The 26,807-nt window shown below is 44.6% G+C and overlaps 1 protein-coding gene across 1 annotated transcript in view; it reads left to right on the forward strand.

Moving 5' to 3' along the window:
• Positions 1 to 26,807, forward strand: part of NT5C3B (5'-nucleotidase, cytosolic IIIB) — a 197,050-nt gene that overhangs the window by 23,826 nt on the left and 146,417 nt on the right. The window contains exon 2 of the mRNA XM_069634503.1: positions 12,983 to 13,081. Within this exon, the coding sequence (XP_069490604.1) occupies positions 12,983 to 13,081 (99 nt within the window). The remainder of the gene's footprint in view (positions 1 to 12,982; positions 13,082 to 26,807) is intronic.

Raw genomic sequence — 26,807 nt, forward strand, 5'->3', positions numbered from 1 at the left:
TGGCTCCATAGCTATTCGCACTGGCATCTGTAGTGATATGTTTTCCATTGTGGGTTAAATGGTATTGAAACAGCGCTTCCACAATCCTCCTTTTGACATCTTCAAACTCCTTCTCCTTTGCAGCCGTCCACTCATAGTCTGCCTCTTTTTTTAAATTTCTTTAAAAAAAAATGTTTAACAGTTCTCTCATTTCTGCCGTCAACTCTGAGAACTGCAGCAAACACTTTGAATAGTATTCTGTAAAACCTAAAAAGGAACACAACTCGTCCCTGTTGTTTGGAGCTGGAGTATTCACTATTGTTTGTAGAAGGTCTCTTTTGAGTTTGATGCCCCCAGAAGATATTCTGTATCCCAGGAATTCCTTTTCCTGTGCCTCGATGTTTGCATTTTTCATATCCTAATTTCACTCCTGCATCCTGCAACTTCCCTAGGACTTCTTTGACTACTTTGTTCTGTGTCTTCTGATCTTCCCCATAGACAAGAAGGTCATCCTGAAAATGAGACGAATTTCCAATTTTGCTTAATAACAAATCAATCATTCTTTGCAATGCAGAAGTAGCTGATGATTGCCCAAATGACATTCAGGTGAATTGGTATGTACCAAATGGACTGATGAATGACATGAGTGGTCTTGAATCCATGTGCAGACTAATCTGATGGTAAGCATGTCCTTTGTGTAATTTAGAAAAGTACTATGCTTCTATTCATATCCTTAGGGTCTTTGACTGGGGTTTCTTAGGGTTAGCCATTATGAGGATTCCACTGCATCTATGGCACCCTCTTTCATCATCTTCTGCAGTTTCTCCTGGCTGTGGCAGGCACTGGTCTGACATTGTGCTTGTTGGGAACCGCCCCTTGTCGTAGACAAATTGTGTGCACATCGTTTATTATGCATCATAGAGTCTCCAAATACAGCTTAGGCAACTCCTCCTTGGACAGTGAGGCTTCTTTCCATTTTAAGGACCATACTTGATCATTTGCATTTAGATCTAGTTTTATATTCAGCTTCGCTGAATTGCCCCATCCCAGCAGAGCTGGTCCTTTCTCTCAGACCATTATATTCCTCCCACCCTCTTCCGTAACCTAACAATTGTATGCCGGAACCTCCAAACACGTTTGGTTGCTGTTTTGTTTTGAGTAATTCCACTTCTTGTTTTCCCATAGTTTCCTTGTACATATTTATGGGTAGTAGTATGATCATGTGTCACCCAGATTCAGCTATCGCTTTGGATTCTTTGCCATTGACTTTATAACGCAGTGAGATCTTTCTCTCCTGCACTGTCCCAGATTTACCATAAGAATGGTTGTGTGGTCTTTTTCAGATGATTCATCCTCTGTTCTTTCATCTCTTAGTTCGATCGTCGTCACTGTTCTTCTCCTCCACCTACACACTGTAGCAAAATGCCCTCTTTTTTTGTAATTGTCACATTCCTCACCTCTTGCCGAACATTGTTTTTCATTTGTTAGGTGTCTTATACTGCCACACTCATGGCATCTTATTGGGTCTTTCCCTCTGCCTGTATCTTCTCTGGAGTGATCGTCTCTCAACCCATTTTGTATTGAAGTGGGTGTACCTCATTGCTCACAGTGCTTCCTGCCAATTCTTTTCGCTCCAAGTTGTTTCTTAAGCAGCTATGGCAATTTGAATGCCGTTATCTAGTTTAATTTCCTTCTCCAATATGAATTTATCTTGGGTCTTTCTACTGTTCACATACATAGTTATCCCCTATCATACTCTCCACATTGTTCCCAAAATTGAACAACAATGCAATTTCTCGTAGTCTGGTGACGTAATCCTCAATCGCTTCAGCATTTTCTTGCCATCTGGCATCGAACCGAATCCTGTGTAGCACAATGATTTTCTTATTTGAAAGTCTCTTCACTATTCTCCTGATCGCTTCTTTGTATAAATCAACAACATAATCTATTGCAGGTTCCGCATTTAACACTGTAAATATTCTTTGTCCTTCCACGCCCATAGCATTAAATACGATGGCTTTCTTTCCATAATCGGATGATCCCACGGCATCTATGTATGTGGCAAATAGTGGTTCCCATTGGTATAAAGGAATCAATGGCCTACCTCTCGCCTTCACGCACAAATGTGTCCACAACACTGCTCCCCTTTACCTTTCACAGAGAATCGCCAAAACGGTTGCAGGCAGACCCACCAGAACTGCCTACACAAATCGAATCACCATTGCCAAGACATTGAGGATTCGCGCAAGAGGCTCCAGTTTCCCTGTCATGGCCTCAACCCACTGGAACTCCCTCCCACCACATCTCAGAAGCATTGACTCCCACATAGCTTTCCGGAAAGCTATAAAAACTCTGCAGTTTTTTTAACGTGGTCCTGACCGGCTAAATAGCCTTTGGCCGGCTATACACTTATATTCATTCTGTGCTGTGCAACCCTCCTTGCATTGTATGATAATCTAACATGTAACCAGCCTTTATCGCCCACTTCTACATTGTAAGGCTACACGCTCACTGTAACCCTGAGCACATTGTTTTGTCCATGTAACAAACACTTTCTTGCAACAGCGCCTCAATGCCTCCGGGCTGCTAGTGCCCTTTACAAATTCAAAAGTAATAATAATAACTGGTATCAGTAAGAACGGCAGTGGCAGTGTGGATCCTTGCATTGTGCTTTCCGGGAACAACCTTCTTAATCTCAGATCCCGTACTTGTCGACAATTATTTAGTGGCCTTACACACCAATGAAGCACTCAAAATTGTTACTGCACTTGTAGTGTTCACACATTACAATATGAGCATTGTGTGCATGTTGCCTTCTGTTGTGCAAGTCTAGTGTGCACTAATGAGGAGCACAAGAGCTGAGTGTCCAGTCCATGCATACGTCTTCCAAACGCCTCTTGTGCTCATGCCTAATGCCACTCTTGCAAGATCACCTTGAGGTCTGAGATCTTGCTGGACTGCCACTTTACAACTTGACATTTCACAACAAAAACAATTTGAGAATATTCATTTCAGCTGAAAAGCCGCATTGGAATTTCACATCCAGATCAGAGATACACTGCAACTCGCTATGGGTAGGCAAATTATCTGAATAATTTGGTTTTTTCTCCATATGAGGAAATTGTCAAAAACAGTTCAGCTTTGCCACTGATTCTTTGAGGGACCTGGGAAGTGGAGTATGTTTGGATAGGGAGACTTTCTCATTCCACAGCATTTTCTTTGCATTAATTTACTAAGTCAAATGTGTGGCAATTTGTAACACATTTAAAAAAAAAGGAATGATCGGATTACTTCAGTAATAGTCATTACCCTTCACCCTACTATTGCTTGTCACAGTAGTTACAAAACAGACGCCTGCCTCTACGACAGGACCCATTTTACCTAATCTTGCCACCTTACCCTACAGGAGGTATGAAACCTTGCCCTCACCCACAATCCCTAGTTATACTTTCCAACGGGATCATGGGCACCTACTACATCATGATAGTGTGATGGACAGTAACTACTTTGATGAGGAAGTGTAGGACTAGACGAGGTGTAATGATTACTGGTAAATAATCCGATCATTACCTAGACATGCCTCCTCCTCGCCCCAGTACCTACAAGTGAAGTGTACCAGTGAATCAATGGAGGGACCTATGGAAAGAAACCACAGAGACCGTAGGAAATGTTGCTCCACCCTCCTAATGGCTTTATTGATCAGACCTCCGGATACCGCGCCTCAGCGGACCCAGAGTTCAAAACACTTGCCTCAAATAAAGCCCTTCATTCATGGTCCACCATGGTAAGAAGCCTGTTTGAGTCTGCTCATGTGGCCACTCTACATATTTATTGCGTGTAACAGCACATTAGTCCATTATGTGGTAATTCCCCTGGACGAGAGCCCCTGGACCTTTCCTGGAGGAGACCTGCCATCTTCTGCATATGCCATTGTAATGAATGCCAGAACGAATCTGTTGAGAGTTGCCACAGATGCCTTCTGTTCATCTTCTCATGGGCCAATTTTGATCAGGAGATTGTCGTTCTTCCTGGCAGTTTCTGTCGTTTGCAAGTTTTCCAGAATAGTTATTTGTACATCTAGACGATGCAAGACCTTCTCTGGGGAGCAAGGATCCTGTTAGAAGGCTTGCCATAACATGTTCTGATATCTGTCACATTTTGACACCTGCCACCACCTGGTCCAAGTTGCAAAATGATGGTGTCAGGCAAGGCCTTAAGATAAGGGTGAGAACACAACAGATCCCATGTCTCCCCCAAATTCAGAGCTGATGAGATGGAAACAAGGAAAATCGCCTTAAGAATTTAAAGTCATTGGACAAGGTAGGTTCAAAAGGAGGGACCTTCAGAAATAACAATACTAGTGGCACATCACAAGGGAGCAAGCCTGCATAGGACAGATTTCTAGATACTGGAAAGCTCCCCAGCAATTTTCCCACCCACTGATCCCCTTTTCCCTTTTCCACCCAGTGCTTCCTGAATGCCAGAGCCACTATTAGTACCAGGAGGATTGAAAAAAAAGCCTCTTCTGGTCCATATAGTGACAATTAGTATAACTTCCACTTGGCTGGTGCTGATCTTCCCCAGACCCTGGAATCTGAGTAATCTGGGGGCGGGGAATGTATAAGAGCCCGCTGGACCACTCCATACTCATGGCATCCACCCCTTGGGATACAAATCTGGAGCAGAACCTCCCCAGCTTTGCCATACATGGAGAAGTGATGAGATCAAGAACATGGTTCCCAAACCTGCAACATATCTCTTGAAACATGTTTGCATGAAGGGTGAGCTCTGAGAGCATAAGAAAACCCTGTTCAGATGGTCTGCTACTGAGTTGCCCACACCTTGAGATGAGCTGCCTCCAGGAACACCAAGTGAGCCTCTGCCCCTGACCAATTTCCTCTGCCAGAATCTCCACGGGCCTGGACCTTGTCCCTCTCCCCCTTGTGATTGATATATGCCACTGTTGAAAAGTTGTCTCTCCTGACCATACCTGCCCGGTAGGTAACCAGGGCAGAGAAGGCCTTCCGGGCCCTGCCAATGGCTGCCAGCTCCTTCCAGTTGGATGAATGATCCCTTCGTTTGGCCTCCTTTTCTCCTGATGTAGGTGCTGACAGTTGGTCCCCCCGACCACCAACTAATTCTGCTGGTGTTCATAGTAATTGTGATCCTGGTCAGAGGTTTCAGGCTCATACCCATCAGAAGATCGGTTACAGGGACCCAGAGCCTGTGAATGTGAGAGACTAACGGTCATAAGTGCAACTTTGCCCAGGACACCAGGAAGACACACAAGACCATGAACCCGAAGCAGAGCCCTGGCTTAAGCTGAGTCCCTCCTTGTGACAGACCTCGGTCACTTCTGAGGGGAACTTGCCCTGTACCCTGGGAGAAAGACCCTCTCCTACCTCGTGGTGAACTGAGCACTTGCGAAGGTCAGGGATTGCGATGGTCCCAGATGCCATTTGCCTACAGTTCACCAGGAACCCCCATTCGGTTGGAGCGTAACAGGTCCTTTGCACATGAGCCTGAGTAACTAATCTGGCAGCTGATCTGATCAACCAATTGTCCAGGTAAGGAAAAAAACTGAATGCCCTGTGCAAATGTTGGATGGTTACTAGAGGAGCCAGAAGCTTTCAGAGCTGAACTGAGGCCAAAGAGATGTTCCTGGACTGAAAGTTGCTCTTCATTGCTGCAAATCTGATAAACCTATGTTGTGACGCCCAGATAGGAGCTCGATTGTATCTATAGACACCAGCCAATCACCCTGGAGATTAAAGGCAGGAGTCTCTGTAGTGTCTCCATCTTGAAGGGAGCTCTTCATTACATTTGTTCAGGCTTTTCAGGCTCAGGAACAATTTGTATTTATTGATTTTATAAAGCGCCTTACACCAAAGCGCTGTACAATGGAATAACATAATACATGAAACATAAACAATACATAAAACATGTCCTTTGGTACAATAAAAATGTTGAATAGCAAGTACCCTTGACCTTCTGCATTGACCAAGGCTCTCCTTATGGCCTCCTTGTCAGTAACCTCTGGATCCCCAGGTGCATGCACTTCCTCTTGGGCCAGATCCCCAGAACTGTCATCTCTATTCCTGTAGAGACAGTGGCCTTGTGAATTCAGTCGGTAACCCCACCTGACTGTCCTGGTAGCCCAGGCATCTGAGATGAATTCCGCCCATATTGTTGCAAAGAACAAAGAGCTCTAGCCGGCCCACAGTGGTTGTCGGGACACCTGGGGGGAATTTTTCTCCTTTTCTCCTTTTCTCCTTTTCTCTTTTTCTCTTTTTCTCTTTTTCTCTTTTTCTCTTTTTCTCTTTTTCTCTTTTTCTCTTTTTCTCTTTTTCTCTTTTTCTCTTTTTCTCTTTTTCTCTTTTTCTCTTTTTCTCCTCTTTGTGGAGCTTGTCCTCCAACCTATCACCAAACAGCATACATCACTCAAAGGGAAGTTTCAGCTCATTCACTTTCTGAGACCCATCAGTGTGCCGGATACCATGGCAATGTTTGACCCCCAGATCCCATCATAAGAGAGTAATTCCCCTTGTTTCTGCATCTCCCTGAGGATAAGGACACAACCCGCTCCCTTCAAATCCTCAGCGGCTATTTGCAGTTTCTTAAATCCGTTTAGGTATTAGTCTTCAAATACAACCCTCCTCTGCCCCTTGCATAAGCTTTTATGAGTGCCTAGCCCATCGTCTTGTCTACTGGGTTGCGGACCGCCACTTCCTCAGCTGCCTTTGAAGAACACCCCACCATACTATAAAGAATTGGATCCACCTCAGTTGACTCTGACACGCTCTTCTCCTCCCCATTCAAGGGATAACGCGTGGCCATAAACCTGGACATCTGTATATGCTCTCTTTTCTCCGTTATCAGCAATTAAAGTAAGTCTTACATTGTGAAAATGCTTGCATTTGAAAATCCTCGTTTCCAAAGGGGGGCCCATGAGTGGCAGGATCCACAAAGCCCTTGCATGGTTCGAAATAGCTGGGTGCTATTGTGAGAAACCTGAGGGTATTCTCCAGAGTAGATCCAGAGAATCCCTTATTCAGGTGGTCAGGCAGGGGCTGGCGCCGTCAGATCCCAACCTTGGGGGTGGACAAGCGAGAGAGGATCACCTGCGTAGGGGATCCTGGGTTTGCTCTGCGGAATACCCTAGGTGAGACACGATACTGCACCAGTGAGGAGGACGAGGAGGACAAAGTCCCTGAGGCTCTTAAAGGCTGTTCCAAATCAACCTCCCTTCCACCCAATGAATCTCCCTTACTTCAGCCTTCCGCGTCTGGTAAACCTATTAGGTACCCAAACCTCATTGTAATGGGAAACATCTCCCGGAACCCCTATTTTCCGGTTGCCTACCAGAGTACTCCTAGTCATTCGTCTCCCCGTCCCTCTGATTATTATTTCCCAAACTCTGTCTGCTTTGACAATACACTACAGTTCCCACAATCCCCCCTACTCATTTCACAACAATAATCCCAGTCATTCCCTCAACAAATCTCCAAATGATAATTTTACGGATTTTTCCCATTCATTTCACAAACCCTACAATTCTCACCCTTCCAAATGTACCAACCCCCCTGTACGAGGGTTGGTGAACTAGGAGGTATGAAAAATCCCCATGGGATTACGAGGGCTATAATTCACTGTGAAAACCTGACCTGTCCCACCACAAGGGTCAGGCAGAGTCTGGCAATTGCTGATAACTACACACACCTGACTGCCCTTTGTCTTCCCGACAAGGATAAAAGGCGGCGCACGAGAGCACACTTTGAGCAAGGCTGAACGCACGAAGAACTAGCCAATCCGGGACGGCAGTTGAGTCGCTGGGACCTGAGAGCACGACCAGGAGGGAATTGCCCTTGCCCTTTTCATCCCAGACCCGCAAAGCCTCAGAGAAAGGAAACGTAAGACTTGGAATCGCAGCTGGCGAGTGGTGTGACCGATGTCAGCGGTACATGGGACCCTCCCGCACTGATTGCCAGGGCGGGCAGAAGCGGTCGCCATTGTGGTACCGTCCTTGACTGCAGCGCCAAAAGAGAAGCCAGCGAGTCCAGCAGAGCCAGTGAGTCGGAGGAAACAGATAGTGGACCGGATTGTGTCAAGCTCAAGGTTGCAGTGGCAACATTGTATACGAAGGAAGAAGATGACAGACAAAGGTTTTTTTGTGAGTAAATTTGGTACCAGAGACAGTGGTCCGGTGCCACGTGGGTGCTCATTCGAAGGACTCTGGCTGGTACCCCTCTCCTGAACTGTGAGAATGTATTGAGCAAACTGCAAGTACCAAGAGGCCTTAAGGGAGGCCGGCATGAGGTGTTAAAGTGGTCATACGAGGGTCAAGCCAAACCCCTTGTACAGTCGAAAGTCTTTGACACGTCGTGGAAGTAAAGTGATGCCTGACTGGGGGCTCAAGAGAAATCCTGACTGAGGGCTGAGACCCGGACTTGGGTAAAGGGAAGAACCTAAGGGGCCTATAATACATTTTTGTTGAAGTGTGAACACGACTGAGGGATGCCAGGAGAATGCTAAGGGAAGTGAATGCCACATTTGTAAGAAAACAAAGTGAACTGTGAGAGTGTTAGATATATTTTGGGGTTATATCTATCACTTTGTGGTATTTTTTTCTATGGTGGTATCTGGTGGTATCTTTTTATAGTGGTATTCTTTTTTATAGTGGTGAGACTAATTTCAGAATACTGCCTAGTAATTATCTTTGCCAGGGTCACTAACAACAGACAAATACAAGACTTAATACATTCTCAATAGATGGCTCATGCCCTTGTGTGGTATCTTGTGTACAATACCACATTATGCCCTTTTGGCTGAGTTTCAACAAATGTAAAGCATGCAATTGAAACCCAACACATTCATTCAGCCTCTCTAAATAAAACAATTCACTGCGGCTGTTTCGCTTTGAGATATTTCTTCTCACACGTCTGCATCTCTCTATGCATGTCAAATCAAAGGGACTGAATGCAGAATAAATGAGACTATATTACTTTTTAAAATTTGTTCTTAATCATAAAATTATGCAAGTTACACAGAGTGACACTTCTGCCCACATTGTACTTTACAGTGCAAGTACTTTTTTTTCTTGCAATGACTTTCAGCGCTCTATCTGTGCAAAGCTCTGCCAAATGACCTTCGCTTTGTAAAACTTGGCAAGAAAAATACCCTTAAAAAAAAAAACAACACGACTTTGAGAAATATGAACACAGTAGTACATGCACGTTGAAATTCAAATCTCTAATGCAGCACCTAAGGTGAACTGACCTATTTAACGTGTGCTACATAGTATCATTCACATCACCAGCACCTCAATTACTCTCATAGTTACCTACATCTGTTGGCGATATTCCCGACTCAACTTGGCAGTGAAATCTTCCCCAGCTTTCTGCCTGCCTCTCACAGTGTCAACCCAGATAAGGATTCTGGAGACTGCCGTTTCATCGTCAACCCAGGAGAGCGACCGCCTCAATTTCAGCCTTAGCCAGCCAGGTCTTTAGCAGAACAGATCTTCAAATTTTTCAGCTTACCATACAGCGCAGATTCAGCCTGCACGTTTAAAGTCACATTTTTCTTTCCCAATTCCAGAGCATTGGCTCAATCTGCATCCAGTTTATTTCATCATGGACTAATTTGCACTAAATGTTATTATGGGATTCAGTTACAGGTTAAATGGGGTTGGGTTAATTAGTATGTTAGATTTAGGTTAGTATTATATTTAGTGAGTATTCTATTTAGAGGAGTTCAGTTCATTGAAATATCAACATGGACCAAAGTGATTGCTTCTAGCATGTGCTCTGTGCATTGGTATTTGTTTAATTCTGCCTCGGACTCACACCCTTGATTCCAGCAATGATTTTCACACACTTGGCCCTAGTTGTAGTTTAAACCTTCACTAAAATGTGAATGTGAAATGCGGAGTCCATATGTTGAAATGCGCAGCCCATACTCCTACAGTGAGAAGGGCAAACGTGAACCCGACTGAGGTATGCCTGTGAATTGGGGTGAATAGTGATACACCCATGCACATACTGATGACAAGCATGAACCCGACTGAGGGATGTCCACAGTGAAGTTATTGGTCCGAGCCCAACTGAGGGAGGCTTTCGTGAGAGAAGGATCGGAGCCCGGCTGAGGGGGATCTAAGGGCGAAGAGTAATCGCCTGATGTGAAGATTAACAGAAGAAACATTTTTGTTTTGTTGTATATAGCATATCTGTGCCTCTGAAGCACGAGACATTTTTTGGATCACAGAGACTTGGGCACAGAAGGCACTGATATTGAGGAAAAGGAACTGTAAGCTTCTGCCAGAGAAACCCAGAAGTGGGCTCTACTCAAGAGTCCCACCTTGTCCCGTGCTAAAAACATGGGAAGGGTGACCCCAGACATAACATTCAGACTTATAATTTTGTGAACACTTTTCTTGTGAACATTATCCCACAGTCTTTTGTAGCATAGCGGTAAGGATTGACAATAGGTTTTATTAGTATAGGCCCTTTTTTATTTGACAAGACTCCACTGTATGATTATTATTTGGTGCTCGTAGCTTGCCCCAATCTTAGATTTAGGTTTAGATTAAGTGTTTTTCTCACCCATTTTTACAGTTTAATAAACACCTTTTGAACTGTGATCACGTGTCTGTCTTACTTTGAATCCATGTCTTCCTTACACTATTTAGCTCCTACGTCTAGCATAGGATAGCCTGGTATGCCTGAAACTAACATCTATCAGAAGCTACCTTTAGCTCCCCAGGCCATATGTTGCCATCCAAACATATATATGTGACATTAACTTACTTTTAGCATTTCAGAATGTTAATAAAGAGGAATTACCTCTTCTGTGGGATTTAGATTTGTGTTGTACTGTGTGCTCGCTCCTGGTTCCCAGTGGTGGCTACGCCTACTGGGGATGCCGACACCAAGGAGCTGGTTTTAGCTCATGCTCATTAATTCTTAATTTCCAACCCTGCCCATGCACTCTGAGAGCTGCTGTAGCACATAAGCCACCTCCTCCCTGTCCAAATATTTACTGTTCGCATCTGGATTTTCCTCAGAAGATGAAGTAGGGGAGGAGGAAAATGTGCTTGAAGATGAGGGAGAGGTAGAGGAGGGTCCCTCCTTTTTTCCATGGCTCTTCTTTGTTCTTGCAGAGCCCGCTTTACAATCTGCTTCACCTTTTCTTGGACATCTTTTTCAGCTTCTTCTGTTTACCCCCTTCTGGGCCCAATGTGCCACCGGTGATGGGACTTCATAGAAGACAGATCGCCATCTTCTTACAATTTTCCTTTTCTCTTTTTTTCTTCAGAGAGTTCATTCTGCCACCTAAAGCAAAGGGAACGTAAAGCAAAGAGAACCAGCCCTCAAATAACCCACCAGTTGTTATTATTATTAATAAAATGTAAAATGTATGTATTTAATGTATTTATTGAGCACAGACCTAGCTTAGAGAAGCAACAGTGCGCTTTACAGAGACATACAACAGTACAGACGCATAACTGAGCGCTTTTAAGAAGTACAGAACAGATATATACAGCGGTGGGTAGGATAAAGAGAGGCACAGAGGAGAGGGATGAACGGCGTCTAGCGAACCGGGTGGCTCAGGGGTGACGTGATGGCCTAGGTGTTGAGGAGTAGAGACTCCTTGAAGAGGTGGGTCTTGAGTACTTTTCTGAATTGCAGGAGAATGGGTGCAAGTCTGATGCTGATGGGGAGGAGGTTCCATAGTCTTGGGGCGTAGGCAGAGAAGGCTTGTTTTCTGGTCCCTTCCTTTTTCCAGTGCCCCAACTTCCATTGCGTACCCCACGCTCCTCCTTCACTCTCAATTGGCCCTCCTGTCCCCTCAAGAAAGCCAGGATACCTCACCCCCTCCATTCCACCTCTTTTATAAATCCAGAATATAGTGTGTGGGAACTGAAACCATTGGCTCCTAAAGCCCAGCAGTAGAATGATTGTGGAATAAGGTAAGCAGTTCACTCACCCTGAACACCTGTCTGGAGGACATTTTTTAACTAGGCAATTTAGGTAAGGTGGTGGGGGGGTTTAAACCTCCTTGGAAAGGGTGGGATTAGGGGATTTGGAAAATGGGACCTGTCGTATAGGTTGGAGGCTCCCAGGTAAGTACTGGGACAAGGCAGAGGGACATGGAGTCTTTGATTGTGACACAATTATACATGGCGTCCATTTACCCTATCGTCCTGCACACCATGTACAAAATGTAGACATTTTTTATTCAATTTATCTTTCCCAAAAATTCTCTATAGTCTGTATTTCACTTTGTTTTGGGATTTATGTTTCTTTATTAAGGAGGACATGTGTCACAACAAGAAACACTTTCAGTACTGCATTCTGGTGTCTTAAAATAGAGTTAACAAGTGTTTGATGTCTGTGAAATAACCTGGTGGTGATTGGGGTTGGTGAAGTACGTAGTTGGGGCACAAACACGTAATAGGAACATATTATTTTGTTCTCAAGGACACATCATATTTACAATACATATGCTTGTCATACCTCAACTTTCTCAGTAAGCCATCCTCTTTTATTTAAAAACAAAAAAATCATTTCACCCTGGTTCTTTGTGTTGTACAGTTCTGGTTCGTCTGATTGGGCTTAAATATGTTGGCCAGTGTCATCTACAGTCACTGACAAGATTCAGTGTCCTGTGTTATAAGCACCTTATAAATATTCAATGAAATAAAAATCTCTGCCCCTCGGCCTGTCTGTGGATATGCATAATTGGCATTTGGAGAAGGAAAAAAAGGGCTGGATTCACACTTTTAAGGTGATGAAACTTGGTGAGCCAGGACATATTTATGTATTTTCTGGGGTTTTGTAATGTGCCGTACACAGGGCCGTGTCAGAGAGCAGAATGAACTACAACCCTACTCCCCTTTTCAGAATAAAATGACTAGTCACTCTTGGTATCTTTGATGATCACAGGTGCACAGTACTCTGCTGTTAGGATGACTTGACCTATTTTTTTTAAAATTGTGTTGTAGATTGCCGAATTAGAAAAGAAAACGGTTTCGATGAAGGATGCAGGCCGGGTGAAAGAAATCATTATGTCCATGCAAAGAGGAGGGGAGAAAAAATTACAGGTTGGATTTTTGTTTCTTACTCAGGTTTCATGACTCTTCTAATCAAAGGTGCTTTGATTTGGTTTATCTCTGAAACAAATCATTGAAGTGTGTGTGTGTATATATGTGTGTGTGTCTCTCATCTCTGGAAGTTTGCCTCCAGTTCGGAGGCACATGAGCAATGCATTATGGGTAGGCATATAAGCTGAAATGTAAGCCTTTTGCTCCAGTAAATTGTCTTTGTCTTGGATTTATTCTACTTTATTACATTCATATTTCAGGTGAAGATTTCTTTTCAAGTCTTTATAAGCCCACATACCTTTTCTGGTGAGCACATGACATAGTTAAGGTTAAGATGAATTGTCTATGGAGATTAAGAAAATAACTTTTGCGAATAACCTTTTTGAAGACTTGCATGAAAAATTCAATACAAATTCCACTGTCTATTTTTTGGGAATCGGCCTTTGCATGGAACATGCCAGAATTGTTCATGGTTAGTCATATTTAAAAATCTTTTACTTCGATCGCAGTTTGAACAGCTTTTAACATGGGGTTTTCACATATAAAAAAATGTGGGTCCAAATATCTTACAATTGGACGCTTAGATTTTTGTAATTTTTGCCATGCACCTAAATTTCATCAACAATTGGTGCACTGAAATAAAATTGTAAATCGGCATGGCCAATTTTGAGAGATTAACAATTTGGGATTTATCTATATTTGACACATACACGGAATAAATGTGTATCTTTGAAACAAGCTGCACGTACATGTTGAATATGCACATGTACGCTACTATATGTATGACACCTCAAATCAAAGTCTTACTATAGTATTAGCTTTCAGGAGATGTAAATTGTATGCAGGTGTGAACTGTTAAACTCATATACACCTTGTACGCATTGAAAACTCACATTAAAGTTAGAGCTCACGTTAATGTGAGCTTTCCTACGTTTAGGTGGCATATAATACGTGAGTAGAATGAATTTTACATATAAACTCCACATAAGTGTGGGACTTGTACTTGTACACTAATATACGTCTGACAACGCACATGAAAGTAGGCACTGTTTTTAATGTGAGTTTTCAGGAGATGTAAATTGCATACAAATATGAACTATAAAACCCATAGACACCTCTTGTAAATATTGAAAACTTAACTGACATCAAAGTCAAATCTTCAATGTAAGTTTTCATACGTACAGGAGATGTATAGGACATGTGACACACTCTCCTATGACACACACACGACATATACTTTTACCACACACAATCTTATGACATACACTTAAGCCACATGCTGTTACGCAACATGCTCTTACACCACACACATGCTAAATGTTCTTACAACAAATGCTTTTATGACACATCCTTTGAAATATTGTACAGCTTCCCTGCAAAATGTACATGTAGAAGATGTAAATTACGCACATGTTCTCTACTATACATATGAAAACTCTGCTCAAAGTCAGAACTGAATTTGAAGTCCTTTTTTACGACATGTAAAGTGCGCACATGTACGAAGACTCGTATGCCTCCTCTTGTAAGTATTGAAAATGAACATCAAAGTTAGAGCTCACTCTATTGTGAGCATTCATACATATAGGAGGCAGATCGTATGTGAGCAGAATGAAGGCATACTTTATTTATAAATGCACACATGTGTGGAATATGTACGTTTGGTGCACATACACCAATATACATCTGAAACCTCACATGAAAGCCAGGACTGACTTTGATGTAAGTTTTCAGTAGATGTACGAACTGTAAAACACATATACGCCTCTTGTACATATTGAAAACCCTAACCTCAAATTCAAACTTGACTTAAAACCAAATACTCGCGTGTTGTAAGGCACACATGCTTTACCACAAATGCTCTTACGACACTCGCACTTGGGATACACACTTGTTTTAGATACCAATGCCTGGAGGAGGACAACAACAAGGAGATGTTTCAGATGCTCCTATGGCACACGCTCCTATGACGCACTCTTATGACACACACATTTGTACGACCTGCACGTGTGACACACGCTAGTGTGACACACGCTCCTATGAGAAACGCTTGTACGCCACACCCTCTTATGACATAAAGACTTGCGCCACATGCTGTTATGTAACATGTTCTTACACCACACACACTTACATTACATGTTTTTACAACACACGATATTAAGACACATGCTCAGAATCAATGTACAAGCTCTTTACAAAATGTACAGGTACATATTGTGACGATTCACAAGGTGTCATCACTTCTCCCCATGGGGGAACCCTTTTCCTTGAGGCTAGGGAGGTGTGGCCACTACCCAGTAGTACCCGTAGAGGTGGTTTAATTCGGGAGGACCTCATGGGGAGGGACTCCCCCTCTGGGGACGAGGGCGATCACCTGGGGTGCAGCCCATTAAATATTGTCACTCCCCAACATTCCCTAGCCTTCTCCACTGTACAGAACCATTTTGTGGAAAGTAATCCTATGTACTTCTGTAATACAGGGGATAAAGCTAAAACCAAAGGTTCTAGGACGGAGAAGAACACAGGAGACATGAAGGTCATAGTACTGGTACGAGGTGGCTCTGAGGAGGCATGCAGATTAAGTTATAAACAAGAACAAAATCGTTTACAATACCCCAGTGTGTGGACTAGCAACATTGTATAAGTGTGGACGATGGACTAATCAAGCTGTCAAACCCAGCCGGTAGAGGCAACAGGCACGGAAACCTGCAGGATTTTCAAAAGCTGTGGGCAGACCAGAGTCTGAGAAGAGCAGAGGACGTTGGCGAGGCAATGAAGAAGTTCTCTGCGGGTCCAGCTGATGCAGACCCGAATGCAGAGCATGAACGAAGAGCCGAGCAGCAGAACGGAGCGCGGAGCCGCCACAGTGTTGTGGAAACCGAAGAGAGGAGACTGGTGCAGGGAAGAGAAGAACCCCAGTCCCAGGAAGTCTGTGTGGCATGCCAAAATTCCTTTTGAAGGTAACGTGAGGTGCCAGAGACCAAGAGAGGCACTGGGTTGAAGCTAGAAGGGCCAGGGACCAAAACACTGAAAAGCCAAGCATCTGAGGAGAGCTTCCTCATCGCAGTGGCAACCATAAGCCCACTAACCACCAGAGAAGGGGCGGGAACCCTAACCAACATAAACCAAGCAACTGAGGAGAGCTTCCTTGTCTCAGTGTCTGTAATACACCAACTGATCACCAGAGAAGGGTCTGGGACCCCAACAAAAGGGAACTGGGCAAGCCAAGAGAATTTCCTCTTTGCAGTGGCGATATGGAGCCCAGTGATCAGCAGAGAAGGATTTTGAACTTTCCTAACAACAAAATAGAATGGCAAAGTGTGACTCAAGCTGAGAGTGCTCGGACACCAGGAGAAGTGAGTCATTCTCCTGGAGAAAGGGGGCCAAAGTTCTTGTAATATTGTCTAAAGATGCTAGGGCAAGGGAGTCATTCCACATGGCCATGTTGTAAATTGTGTCAAGCAAGACCAAGAGAAGGGAGTAATTCTCCTGGCGCCAAACTGAGAGTTAGACGCCAGGGGAGGGGAGTCATTCCCCCTGGTTGTATTGGAAACCTAACCGAGCTACACCAGGAAAGGGGAGACATTCTCCTGGATTTGGAGAGACTGTGTGAAACCCTTAAGCAAGGAGAAGGGATTCATTCCACCTGGCATTATTTTTGTTGCAAGAGATCATTCTTTTGAACATTGTCCAAGCATCAGGAGAAGGGAGACCTTCTCCTGGAGAATGAACGTTTTGTTAGATTATCCTTTAGTTGTAGTGTGAGAGATTATCCTTTAGTTGTAGTGTGAAGGATAGGAGGTTATGACGGAGGACGTGGTGTTTGATTTGACAGCCATTCTGACAAACCCTTTATTATTAGTTTTGAGGCAGTGAAACCCCTCTTAGAAATATGGATAATAAGGGATTTGGCTTATACAAATAAAAGTATACTACCAAAACCAAGCCACCTTTGTGTCCGCTTCCTTCTTCGACACCTCACAATATACAAGATGCCCAATTCATAAATGTACGCTACTATACATATGAAAACGATTGTGTACATGTACTAAATGTAAAGGGTATGGCACATAATGCCATATGCCCATATGCCAATACACTTGTATGGCAAGCACTCATACAGCATTCACTTATATTGCATGCACTTATACACCATATTCCATACTCGCCCCAAAAACACTCAAACAAGCAACTGGAAGGAAGGTGGAAGATGAGCTGTTAAAGTTCCTGATGACGGAGAGGGAGCAGTCTGGGAGATAGGCCACCCATGTGAGTCCTGTATTCTTAAAGCCAAAGGAGAGGAGAGGTTGGAAAACTGGTAGGTTAATCTGCTGTATCAATGGCAGCAGAGGGATTTAGGAGGATGAGGGTGAAGAAGAGATGTGTGTGATGGGAATGGAGCTGTATTATTATTATTATTATTATTATTATTATTATTATTATTATTATTATTATTAATGCCTGATCTGAAGAGGAAAGTTAAGCTAAAAATACATCTTTTAATTTGCATGAATTACTAGGTGTAAAGAAGTATGGATTGCAAAAAGGATTTTTTTTCCAAAGTTTAAATATAGTTTTACTTGTGTAGCTAATTACCCCATTTGGGAATGGGAATACCTGTTTTATCCCTTAAAAATCGTTTTACTCCCACCTTAAAAAACCCAGAGTGTAGTTACTTTCAGTGTGGATAATGGCACTGAAATGTTTTATATGGGTAGTGCGTCAAGATCCGTCACACTATTAGTTTGACACTGTCAATGGACCGTCCAAGGGTTAACTGAAGATCCTGACTGATTCTGTGGTATCGAGTCCAGAGCCTTGCATGCTTTTGTCTGACGGGTAATATCAACTGCAAGGGACCCTTGATCAGACCAAACAAGTCAGCTGGACTTGTTCCCAGATGCTGGCCTATCGTCTTCAAGGAATATCTGTGATTCACCTAGTTGTTGAGCACCCTAATGTGCAAGTGTAAGGAAGATGTTCCAGGTCTCCCCGGGTGAGGGCTGTGAATAACCAAACTAGTTCTAGGCACAGTTTATGAACAAGTTAGAGATCACTCTCACCTTGGTAACTGTAAAATGGATTTCTAAAATCAAACGTGGGGGCAGATTTTAGGAGGGCACCATAGTTATGTTGAGCAGGAAGTCACTAACAGTTTAGCCAAAACCCAATTAAGGTATCGTGGGAAAGCAGTCGAAGCTTAATCTTAGAAGTGAGTGAGAGCGGTCTAGGGCCCCAATGAGTCCACACAGAATAACCACCAATAATTCAGCTTAGACAGTATGTATACAAATACAGTTATTTATTAAGAACACACACTAGGAAATGAAACTAGCAGGTAGTATTATCACACAAAACCATATATCACAAATATTTACATTCACTAGTAGGTTCTCTTGAAATGCATCAGTCAATAAGTTAAGCAGGTAAGCATTCAGCTGCAATAAAATGAATAGAACCAACAGAATCACAATTCCCTTTCCCTTAAGAGATCCAGCCCTAAAATGTACGGGGCAGCCCTACAGACAAGGGGTGTATCGGCCATTTTTCTCCCTAAAATAGGCAAATACACCCACAGAAATAAAAATAGGGAGTAAAAATAGTCCCAACAAAAAACTAGGAAACGGGCACATAGGAGCCTGTCCCCCCTGCTTTCATCCAAACAGCTCCATGAATATGTATGGAGCAGCAGTACACGCAGTACCACTGGAAGAAACGATTATTTGTATTGCCTGATCTGAAGAGGTAAAAATGTGTGTTTTTAATATGGATGAATAAGTAGGTGCAAAGAAATGTTGATTACAAAACATTCCTCCTTTACATATTTCACTCTCTTATGAAATGCTCCAGTTGCGAGTGGGACTTACATTATTACTCTCTAAAACTCATTTTACTCCCAACTTTAAAAATAAGAAGTAAAATACACTTCAAAATCTTATCTGGAGCACTGTGCACCCCTACACATAAGCAGTGTACCGGCCACCTTTACTCCTTCAAAATAGGCAAATACACCTAATTAGAAAAAATAAGGGGTACAAATATTCCCAACAAAAATAGCAAACAACAAACACATGGGACCCTGACCCCTGCTTCCACCCACAGAATTCCATAGATAGGTTTGTATTGTCAGTACCGTGATGTCACAAGGAAGCTAATATTATTACTAACTGATCTGAAAAGCATCTTTTAATGTGCATGAATTACTAGGTGCAAAGTCATTCTTACTCGCCTAAAAAATACCTGCATTGGGAATGGGATTGACCTTTTATTCCTTAAAGAATTCTCTTGCTCCCAATTTAAGAAAACAAGGTGTCAAATACCCCCACTTCAAAACTGTACCTGGAGCACTGCCGGTAAGCAATTGTTACTGACACTTCGTGTTCATTTTCTCAGAATTTCAGCAAAGTTTATGAATAACGGGTTTAAAAGGACAAACTCAATATGTTTGCTTGGTAATGTGTTAAAGGTGTGTGTATGTGTGTATATATGTGTGTGTGTAATATATGTGTGTGAATGGGATTTACAGTCCATGGGTTCGGAAGCAATGGCAACCATCCAGCTGAGAATGTCTGAGGGACCCACCAAAGGAGGTCTGGCCCAAGGTGCCACCACTAAAATATGTTTGGTGAGAGGGACTCAAGCCCATAGTACAAAGGCAGGTACAGAACACATACAGTATCGGGAGCCCAGAGTCCCTGAATAACAGGACAAGCAATAATATGTGGGCCATAGGCCATGGAAAAGCTGCCCAAACTGAAGTTACGAAGCATGGGTGCAGTGGTCTCTCCAGAAGTCGACCTCTGCTCTGGTTGGACAGCAGCTCAGGACTCCATTCAAAGTCCCAGAAGGTGCAGAGGCCAGGAACACAGTAAGAAGGAGGACCTTTTCCAGATGACCCACAATGAGGGTGGCACTGCACAATAAGGGTGGCACTGCAGTAGCATTAGCAGTGTTGGGGAGCACATGAATGACCTGGAAGTAGGTCAGTGGTGGCTCCAGGAGTCAGAAAAGATTGCACAGGCAGTAGCACAGTCTCGCAGACCAGTGCGAGACCAAACGTCTTCGACGAGGAGCATGAAGATATGTGCGCAACAGTACCGGCCACTTTGGTTCAGCACAGCAGCATGGCATCCACTTCTGTCCTAGTAGCAAACAAAGGAGGCAGACTTGGAGCAAGGTACACAGTGCTGCAGCAAAGGATGATCCAGCTGTTCCCATCATATTAGATGGAAGAAGAATCCTCCCAGGATGGATAGTAGCAGAGCTTTGCCTTAGGAGAATATGCAGGAAGCTTCACAGGCACACAGCAGGGCTCTTCAGGACAGCATCTTGTCTCCCAGTTACAAGGATGTGGTTCCAGGTAGAATCGGGGTCCCCACACAGGGCTACCCCAGCCCTCCAATCAGTAACTATGAGCAATTGAAGGTTTTGCTGCCCATCCAGTCAGCACTAGCCAGCCAAACCTCACCTTTCTGGGTAGTAAATTAAGGATGTGTTTTGGGTAGTCTTTTGAGCTGCATGCCACACATAAAGGGTTCCCGAGTAGCCTCTGACAAGAACCTCCATAGGCAGGACAGCCATTTTGTGTTATTCCTCTTGACCAGACACACAAAGAGAGACCACAGAATGTAATGACCACAGTAGTAGCTCAGTGGCCACCATCGGCTCCATCGCAGGCACTTCCGTCCTCTGAGCCCTCCAGTCCTTCTCAACATCTTACTACACGACTTTGGTGTCTCAGCCTACCGTTCTTCTCATCTGTGTTGTCTTTGCTTTGAAGGCCTATCATAGACTGAATTCCAGCTCAGTCCCTATAACTGCCTCTTCCTACGCAGCTCCTGCACTGCACTCTGGACTTCCGTGCCCGCCAGCTCCCCTCATCGGCCATTCCCCAGTCCCACTCCTTGCCTTCGAGGGCCCCTCTTCAGCAGTCCTCCACAGTTCCTGCGTGGGCATCCTGGTCCTCACTCCCTTCCTCTGCTCTCCTCATTCCCACTCCCCTGACCCCCTGACACACTGCCCTCTCCTTCACGAGCCAGGGCGTCCATTCCACAGGGCGCCCCTCCTCTGCTGAACCTATTTAGGCCCAGTGCACCCTCCTGACCTCTGCTCCAACCAGCCCCTCACCTACCTGCTCTCTCGCCCCCTCTAGCCTGTCCTTCCCAGTCCCATGATCCCTTTAACTGCCAGCCCTCCTCGGCATCCTGCTCTATACACAAGGTCACTCTGTGCCCTACTCCACTTACAGGTCGATTCCGTAGAGTGCCCCACCTCAACTGATCCCATCCCTGCCCCCAGTACAGCCTCAATCGCTGTACCCTCCAGCCCCTCTTCTGGCAGCTCTCTGGTCCTAACTGTTCTGTTCAGTCAAGCCCATTCCACGGAGTGCCCCCCCAGCTGTCCCCAACTTGCCCCCCAGTGCGGACTCCGGACCTTTTTTCTTCCTGCTCCTTCTACCAGCTCCTCGGACCTCACTGACCTGTCTGCCTTCCGAATCCCTTCTCCCTGTAACCACCTCCCCTCCTCTGCTACTGGCTCTGTGAACCTCAGGGTCATACTCCCCACTCCTCCCCCCTCCCACACACCTTCCTTCTTCTATACCCACATTCCCTTACCTACCTCTTTATCCCTCCTTGGTTATGCTCTTGGACATAACTCTTCCCCACCTGCCTCCTTACCCATCGCTCCACCCACCTCCCCCTCTCTGCCTCCCCTGTCCTCTCCTACTCTTTCTCCCTCCTTCTCATGTCCACTCCCCTCTTTATCCCCCCTACTCTTTCTCACCGTCCTAATCTTCTCTATCCCCCCACTGTCCAACCCTCCTCACTCATCAACATTGCTCTCTGGAACACTAGATCCCTCTGTAATAAGACCGCAGCAGTTCTAAACATGTTCCTCCAACACAACATTCATTTCCTTTGCCTTACTGAAACCTGGATCCCTCCTCACAACACTACACTCCCAGCTTCCCTAACCACCTCTTCTTCCTCCTTCTCCCATATCTCCTGTCCTACTGGCTGTGGCGGAGGTCTTGGCCTCCTCTTCCACCCCAAATACCTTTGCTCTCATTCCTCTCCATCTCTTCCTTCTTCCCCTCTTTCGAGTATCTTTACAAATCCTTCTCCTCTCCTCCCCCCACCTCCTTCCTAATCATACATGGACCACCTGGCCCTTTCTCTTGCTTCTATGATGACCTCGATCACCTCCTTTCTCTCATCTCTCCCTCTCCTCTAACTGTACTCAGTGACTTTAATCTTCACTCCCATTCTCCCACTCACTCCTCTCCCCTTTTATCCATCCTTCACTCCTACCTTATTTCCCCTCTTCCTTCCTCTCCTCCTACTCACTCCTCTGGCTCCACTCTTGACCTCATCTTCAACTCTTCCTACCTCTCTTCTACTGTCTCTACACTTCCTCTCTATCAGATCATGCTCTACTCTCCTTCGCCCTTACTCCCCTTCCCCTTCCTTCTTCACCTAAGCCTTCCCCTTCTATCTTTTCACGACGTGACCTTTGTAGCTTTGACCCCTCACTCTTTCTTGAAACTTGCTCTTCTTCTCTCCCCTCTCTTCTAGATTTCTCCCTACTATCGGCCAATGAGGCACTTTCTACTCTCTCCTCTTCTATCTCCTCCTCACTCGATCTGCTCCACCCCCTTTCCTTCTTCCGTCCAACCAGTAAACACTCTCAACCATGGCTCTCTCCTCAACTCCTCTCCATGCGACGTCTCCTCCAATGTCTTGAGACACTCTGGCTCAAATCTCCCTCACTTTCCAACCAAACCTCCTACTTCTCTTACCACTCCCTTTACGACTCTTGCCTCTCCTCGGCAAAATGCTCCTACTACTCTAACCTTCTTCAATCCCAAGCCTCCCACCCCCGCCGTATCTTCCAAACTCTCTCTTGTCTTCTCTCTCCCCCAACCCCTGGCCCCTGATCCCTCAACCTCCTCTACCCTCTCTCCCTCTGATTTTACAAATTTCTTCTCCTCCAAGATTCTTGCCCTTCGGCAAAAGATTAATTCCTCCTCTTACCCCCCCCTTCTCCCTTATCCCCCACAACCTGCATGACTAACTTCTCCCCCGTCTCCTCTTCTGACGTGTCCATCCTCCTCTCCAAAACTCACCCCTCGTCTGCTCCAACTGACCTTTTCCCCTCCCTTCTTATTCCTAAAATCTACCCTCTTCTTATCCCCTACCTCACTTCCTTCAACGCCTGCCTTTCCTCTGCCACCTTCCCCTCTGCTTTCAAGCATGCCACCATCATTCCTATTCTGAAGAAACCTTCTGCAGATCCCCTGATCACTTCTAACTTCTGTCCTATCTCACTCCTCCCATTCCTCTCTAAACTTCTTGAGCGCCTCGCCTACTCTCAGCTCTCATCCTTTGTGACTAATCTCTCTCTCTCCTTCCCCCTACTTAATCTGGCTTCCGTCCTAAACACTCTCCTGAAACGGCCCTCACTTACATCCTTAACTCCCTCCTCACTGCTCGACACTCTTAAGCAATCCTCTGTCCTTATTCTTCTTGATCTCTCTGCTGCCTTTGACACTGTCGATCACCCCCTTCTTCTCAACACTCTCTCTTCCTTTGGTTTCAAAGGCTCTGTACTCAACTGGCTATCCTCTTACCTCTCCTCCCACTTTTTTACTGTTTCCTGGGGATGCCGCTCCTCTCCTTCCCAGCCTCTGCAATACGGAGTTCCTCTCGGTACTTGGCCCTTTCCTATTCTCTCTCTACACCTCCCTTCTTGCCCCTGTTATCTCCTCATTTGGCATCTCTCACCATTTCCATGCCGACGACACGCAACTTTCTTTCCTGCTCTTCCTTCTCTCCTGACCTCCACCTTAAACTCTCTTCCTGTCTTACTGCAATCAAAAACTGGATGTCTTCTTGCTTCCTTTCCCTTAACTCAGAGAAAACTGAAGTACTTTTCTTCCCCTCCAACTCCCCTTCCCCTCCCACTCCTCCTCCTTTTATTCATTTCCCCCCTCTAATCTTTCTCTCTCCCCCCACGCTCGCAACCTAGGAATTCACTTTGACTCCTCTCTCACTTTTTCCCACCATATCTCACTCACATCTCGCACCTGTCGCTACCACCTCAATAATATTCGCAAGGTCCGCCCCTCTCTCACTTTCCATGCCACCAAACTTTTACTTTCCTCTCTTATCTTCTCTTGCCTCTTCTACTGTTCCTCCTTATTCTTTGGTCTACCTACTTCACATCTCGCCCCCCTCAAATCCATCTACCATTCGGCCATCCGTACCCTCTGTCTCCTCACCTCCCGAGACGCTATCTCTGCTTCCCTATCCTCCCTTGGCTGGCTTCCCCTTCACTCCCAACTTAAATTTAATTTGCTCTGCTTAGTCTTCAAATCTCTCCATGATCTCGCTCCCCCTTATCTCTCTTCCCTTCTCTCTTTCTACACTCCCTCTCGCTCCCTTCGCTCCGCTGACCACTTCCTTCTCACCGCTCCTCCTTCGCCTTGTGCCTCCTCTCGTTTCCGCTACTTCCAACTCCTAGCTCCCCTCCACTGGAACTCCCTACCTCTCTCAATCCGCTCCATTCCTACCTTTTCCTCATTCCGCACCTCCCTTAAATCTCTCCTTCTCCACTTTCCGCCATGTTTCCCCTCCCCATTATCACTCCTCCTCTCCCTCTTCCCCTTAATCACTTCCCTCCTTACCCTCTTCCACTCCTTCCACACCCCCTTCGCCCCTCCCGTTCCCCTTCTCCTCCTCCCCACCCCTCCCTCTTCCTCCCAGTTCTACTCCTCTACTCTCCACACCCCCTCTCCCTAATTGCTCTACATACTGTTTTGTTGGTATGATTCAAAATTCTAAATTGTTATTCGCTTCTACTGTTACTTTGTTATCATTAAATGTATCCTGTTGTTAAAATGTGCAGCGCTTTGGCGTAACGCGCTATATAAACCTAATAAATACAAATAACAAATATACATCATTTGGCTTTCAACAAGGTACAAAGCCGACAGTGTGGTGTATCCAAAATGAATCCATGCAGCTGCCACCAACCTGCTACCCAACATGCTTTCTGCGTACGTTAACACACTAGGGAACAAAATGGTATCCTACTAAGGACAGCACAACATAAATATCTTGCAGCTGCTGGAGTACTTCAAATGAAGCCCAACTGATAGAAAAAAGACAGCACAGAAAAACGAAATGGCCACTAAAAAAGTCAGTGACTGAGTTAGTAAGATGAGAATCAAAAATTACTTACTTACCTGCATAAGTAAAAAGTGCATTTGATGTACACTATTCAGTCAAATGCCTCTAGGTACCTGTGAGCAGTTCCTTCTCTTTCGTGCATACTAAACTTGGAAGGGGGCTTAAATGTGCAGCATCTGTCCAGATTTGATTTGGAACAAGGTGATGTGAAGAAATAACCTTTCAGGTCACCAAACAAATGTTTGCCTGCCATCGGTAGTGTGAATGAGTGATCTTCTCGATGGATGCAAAGGCCAATTCCATCATGGATATAGACATTTAAAGGCCGAGTCTCAATTTCAGATTGTATTGTGAAATTGTTGTTTCAGCTTTTGGCGTTTCCTCCTCCTCCTTCTTTCTTGTCCTCTGTATACATACTTGCCTCTTCCTCCCCTCTACCCTCCTACCCTGAGAGGATTGAACTGGGAGAGTGATTAGAAGTTTAACTCCCTCTAGTTTAGCCATTACTCCCTTTCACATTGCTCACAAACGGTGGCAGGTGATCTGTTCTTAACGTACCTATTGCACTGTTGTAGTTAGCCATCCTGACTTAAGATCACCAAAGGTGCTTGGGAATCCAAGGTTGACAAGTAAAAATGCTATGCATTTAAGTAATGAAGATTTTCCTGCCCAAACAAGACTATCAAATAAGGACTATTTATTAACCAGGAATATGATTTGGGTCCAAAACTGTAAAAAACTATTTTAAATATTTGTATGTTGTATAATATGTTATAGGTTCATAATATAAAGGCAGTCCTGGCACCCCCATGTAAATCTGTTGGAGGTAATATAAAGTCATGATGCCTCCCAGATGACTTTCTGGATTTTTTAAACGGGCCCTCATCAATGCCTATCTCATGGCTGGGTTTTTGTCTCAGGGTTAAAAAAATCATCTGATAAAATGCAGTCTGGATCCATCCAAACTTGATGAATTCGGGGGAATTTCCAAATGCAAATGACTAGTAAACTACTAGACCCTGTTCAGGCAGACTTCAGACCCACACACAACAGAATCATTCTCGATCACCACATGGGATGACATTAAAACTAATTGAAAGCGGGTGGGAGTGCTTATTCTCCTAGACCTCACTCGCTCTGTGCTGGAGTATAATGTGTTCTTAAATAAACCAGCTCAAACTATATTATACCTATCCTCCTTCCCTGAATCTAAGAGATCTTGCAAAACTGATCCGGCCCCTCAATACAACCCGTTCCATTTATGCAGGGGATATTCGCTTAATTCTGAAATCTCATATAATCTCTTCTTCTACTTTTCCTCTCCAGACAACTCCTTGTGCATTGCAAAGATGGTCGGATGGATAATGAGCAAAAACCTGTTCCTGAATCACAAAGACTGATCTGTGGCAAACATGGTTATGCCCGCACTCTCTCAGGATTCCTCACTCCCCTCAGCCCTAATCCCGTTGTAAAAAGAAATTGAGGCATTCCATTTCAGTGAACCCCAATTTAACCCAGCAGTCATGCTAAACCAGCTT

Source organism: Ambystoma mexicanum, chromosome 13 (assembly GCF_040938575.1).
Source record: "Ambystoma mexicanum isolate Mex_15411 chromosome 13, UKY_AmexF1_1, whole genome shotgun sequence".
NCBI classification, from domain to species: Eukaryota; Metazoa; Chordata; class Amphibia; order Caudata; family Ambystomatidae; genus Ambystoma; species Ambystoma mexicanum.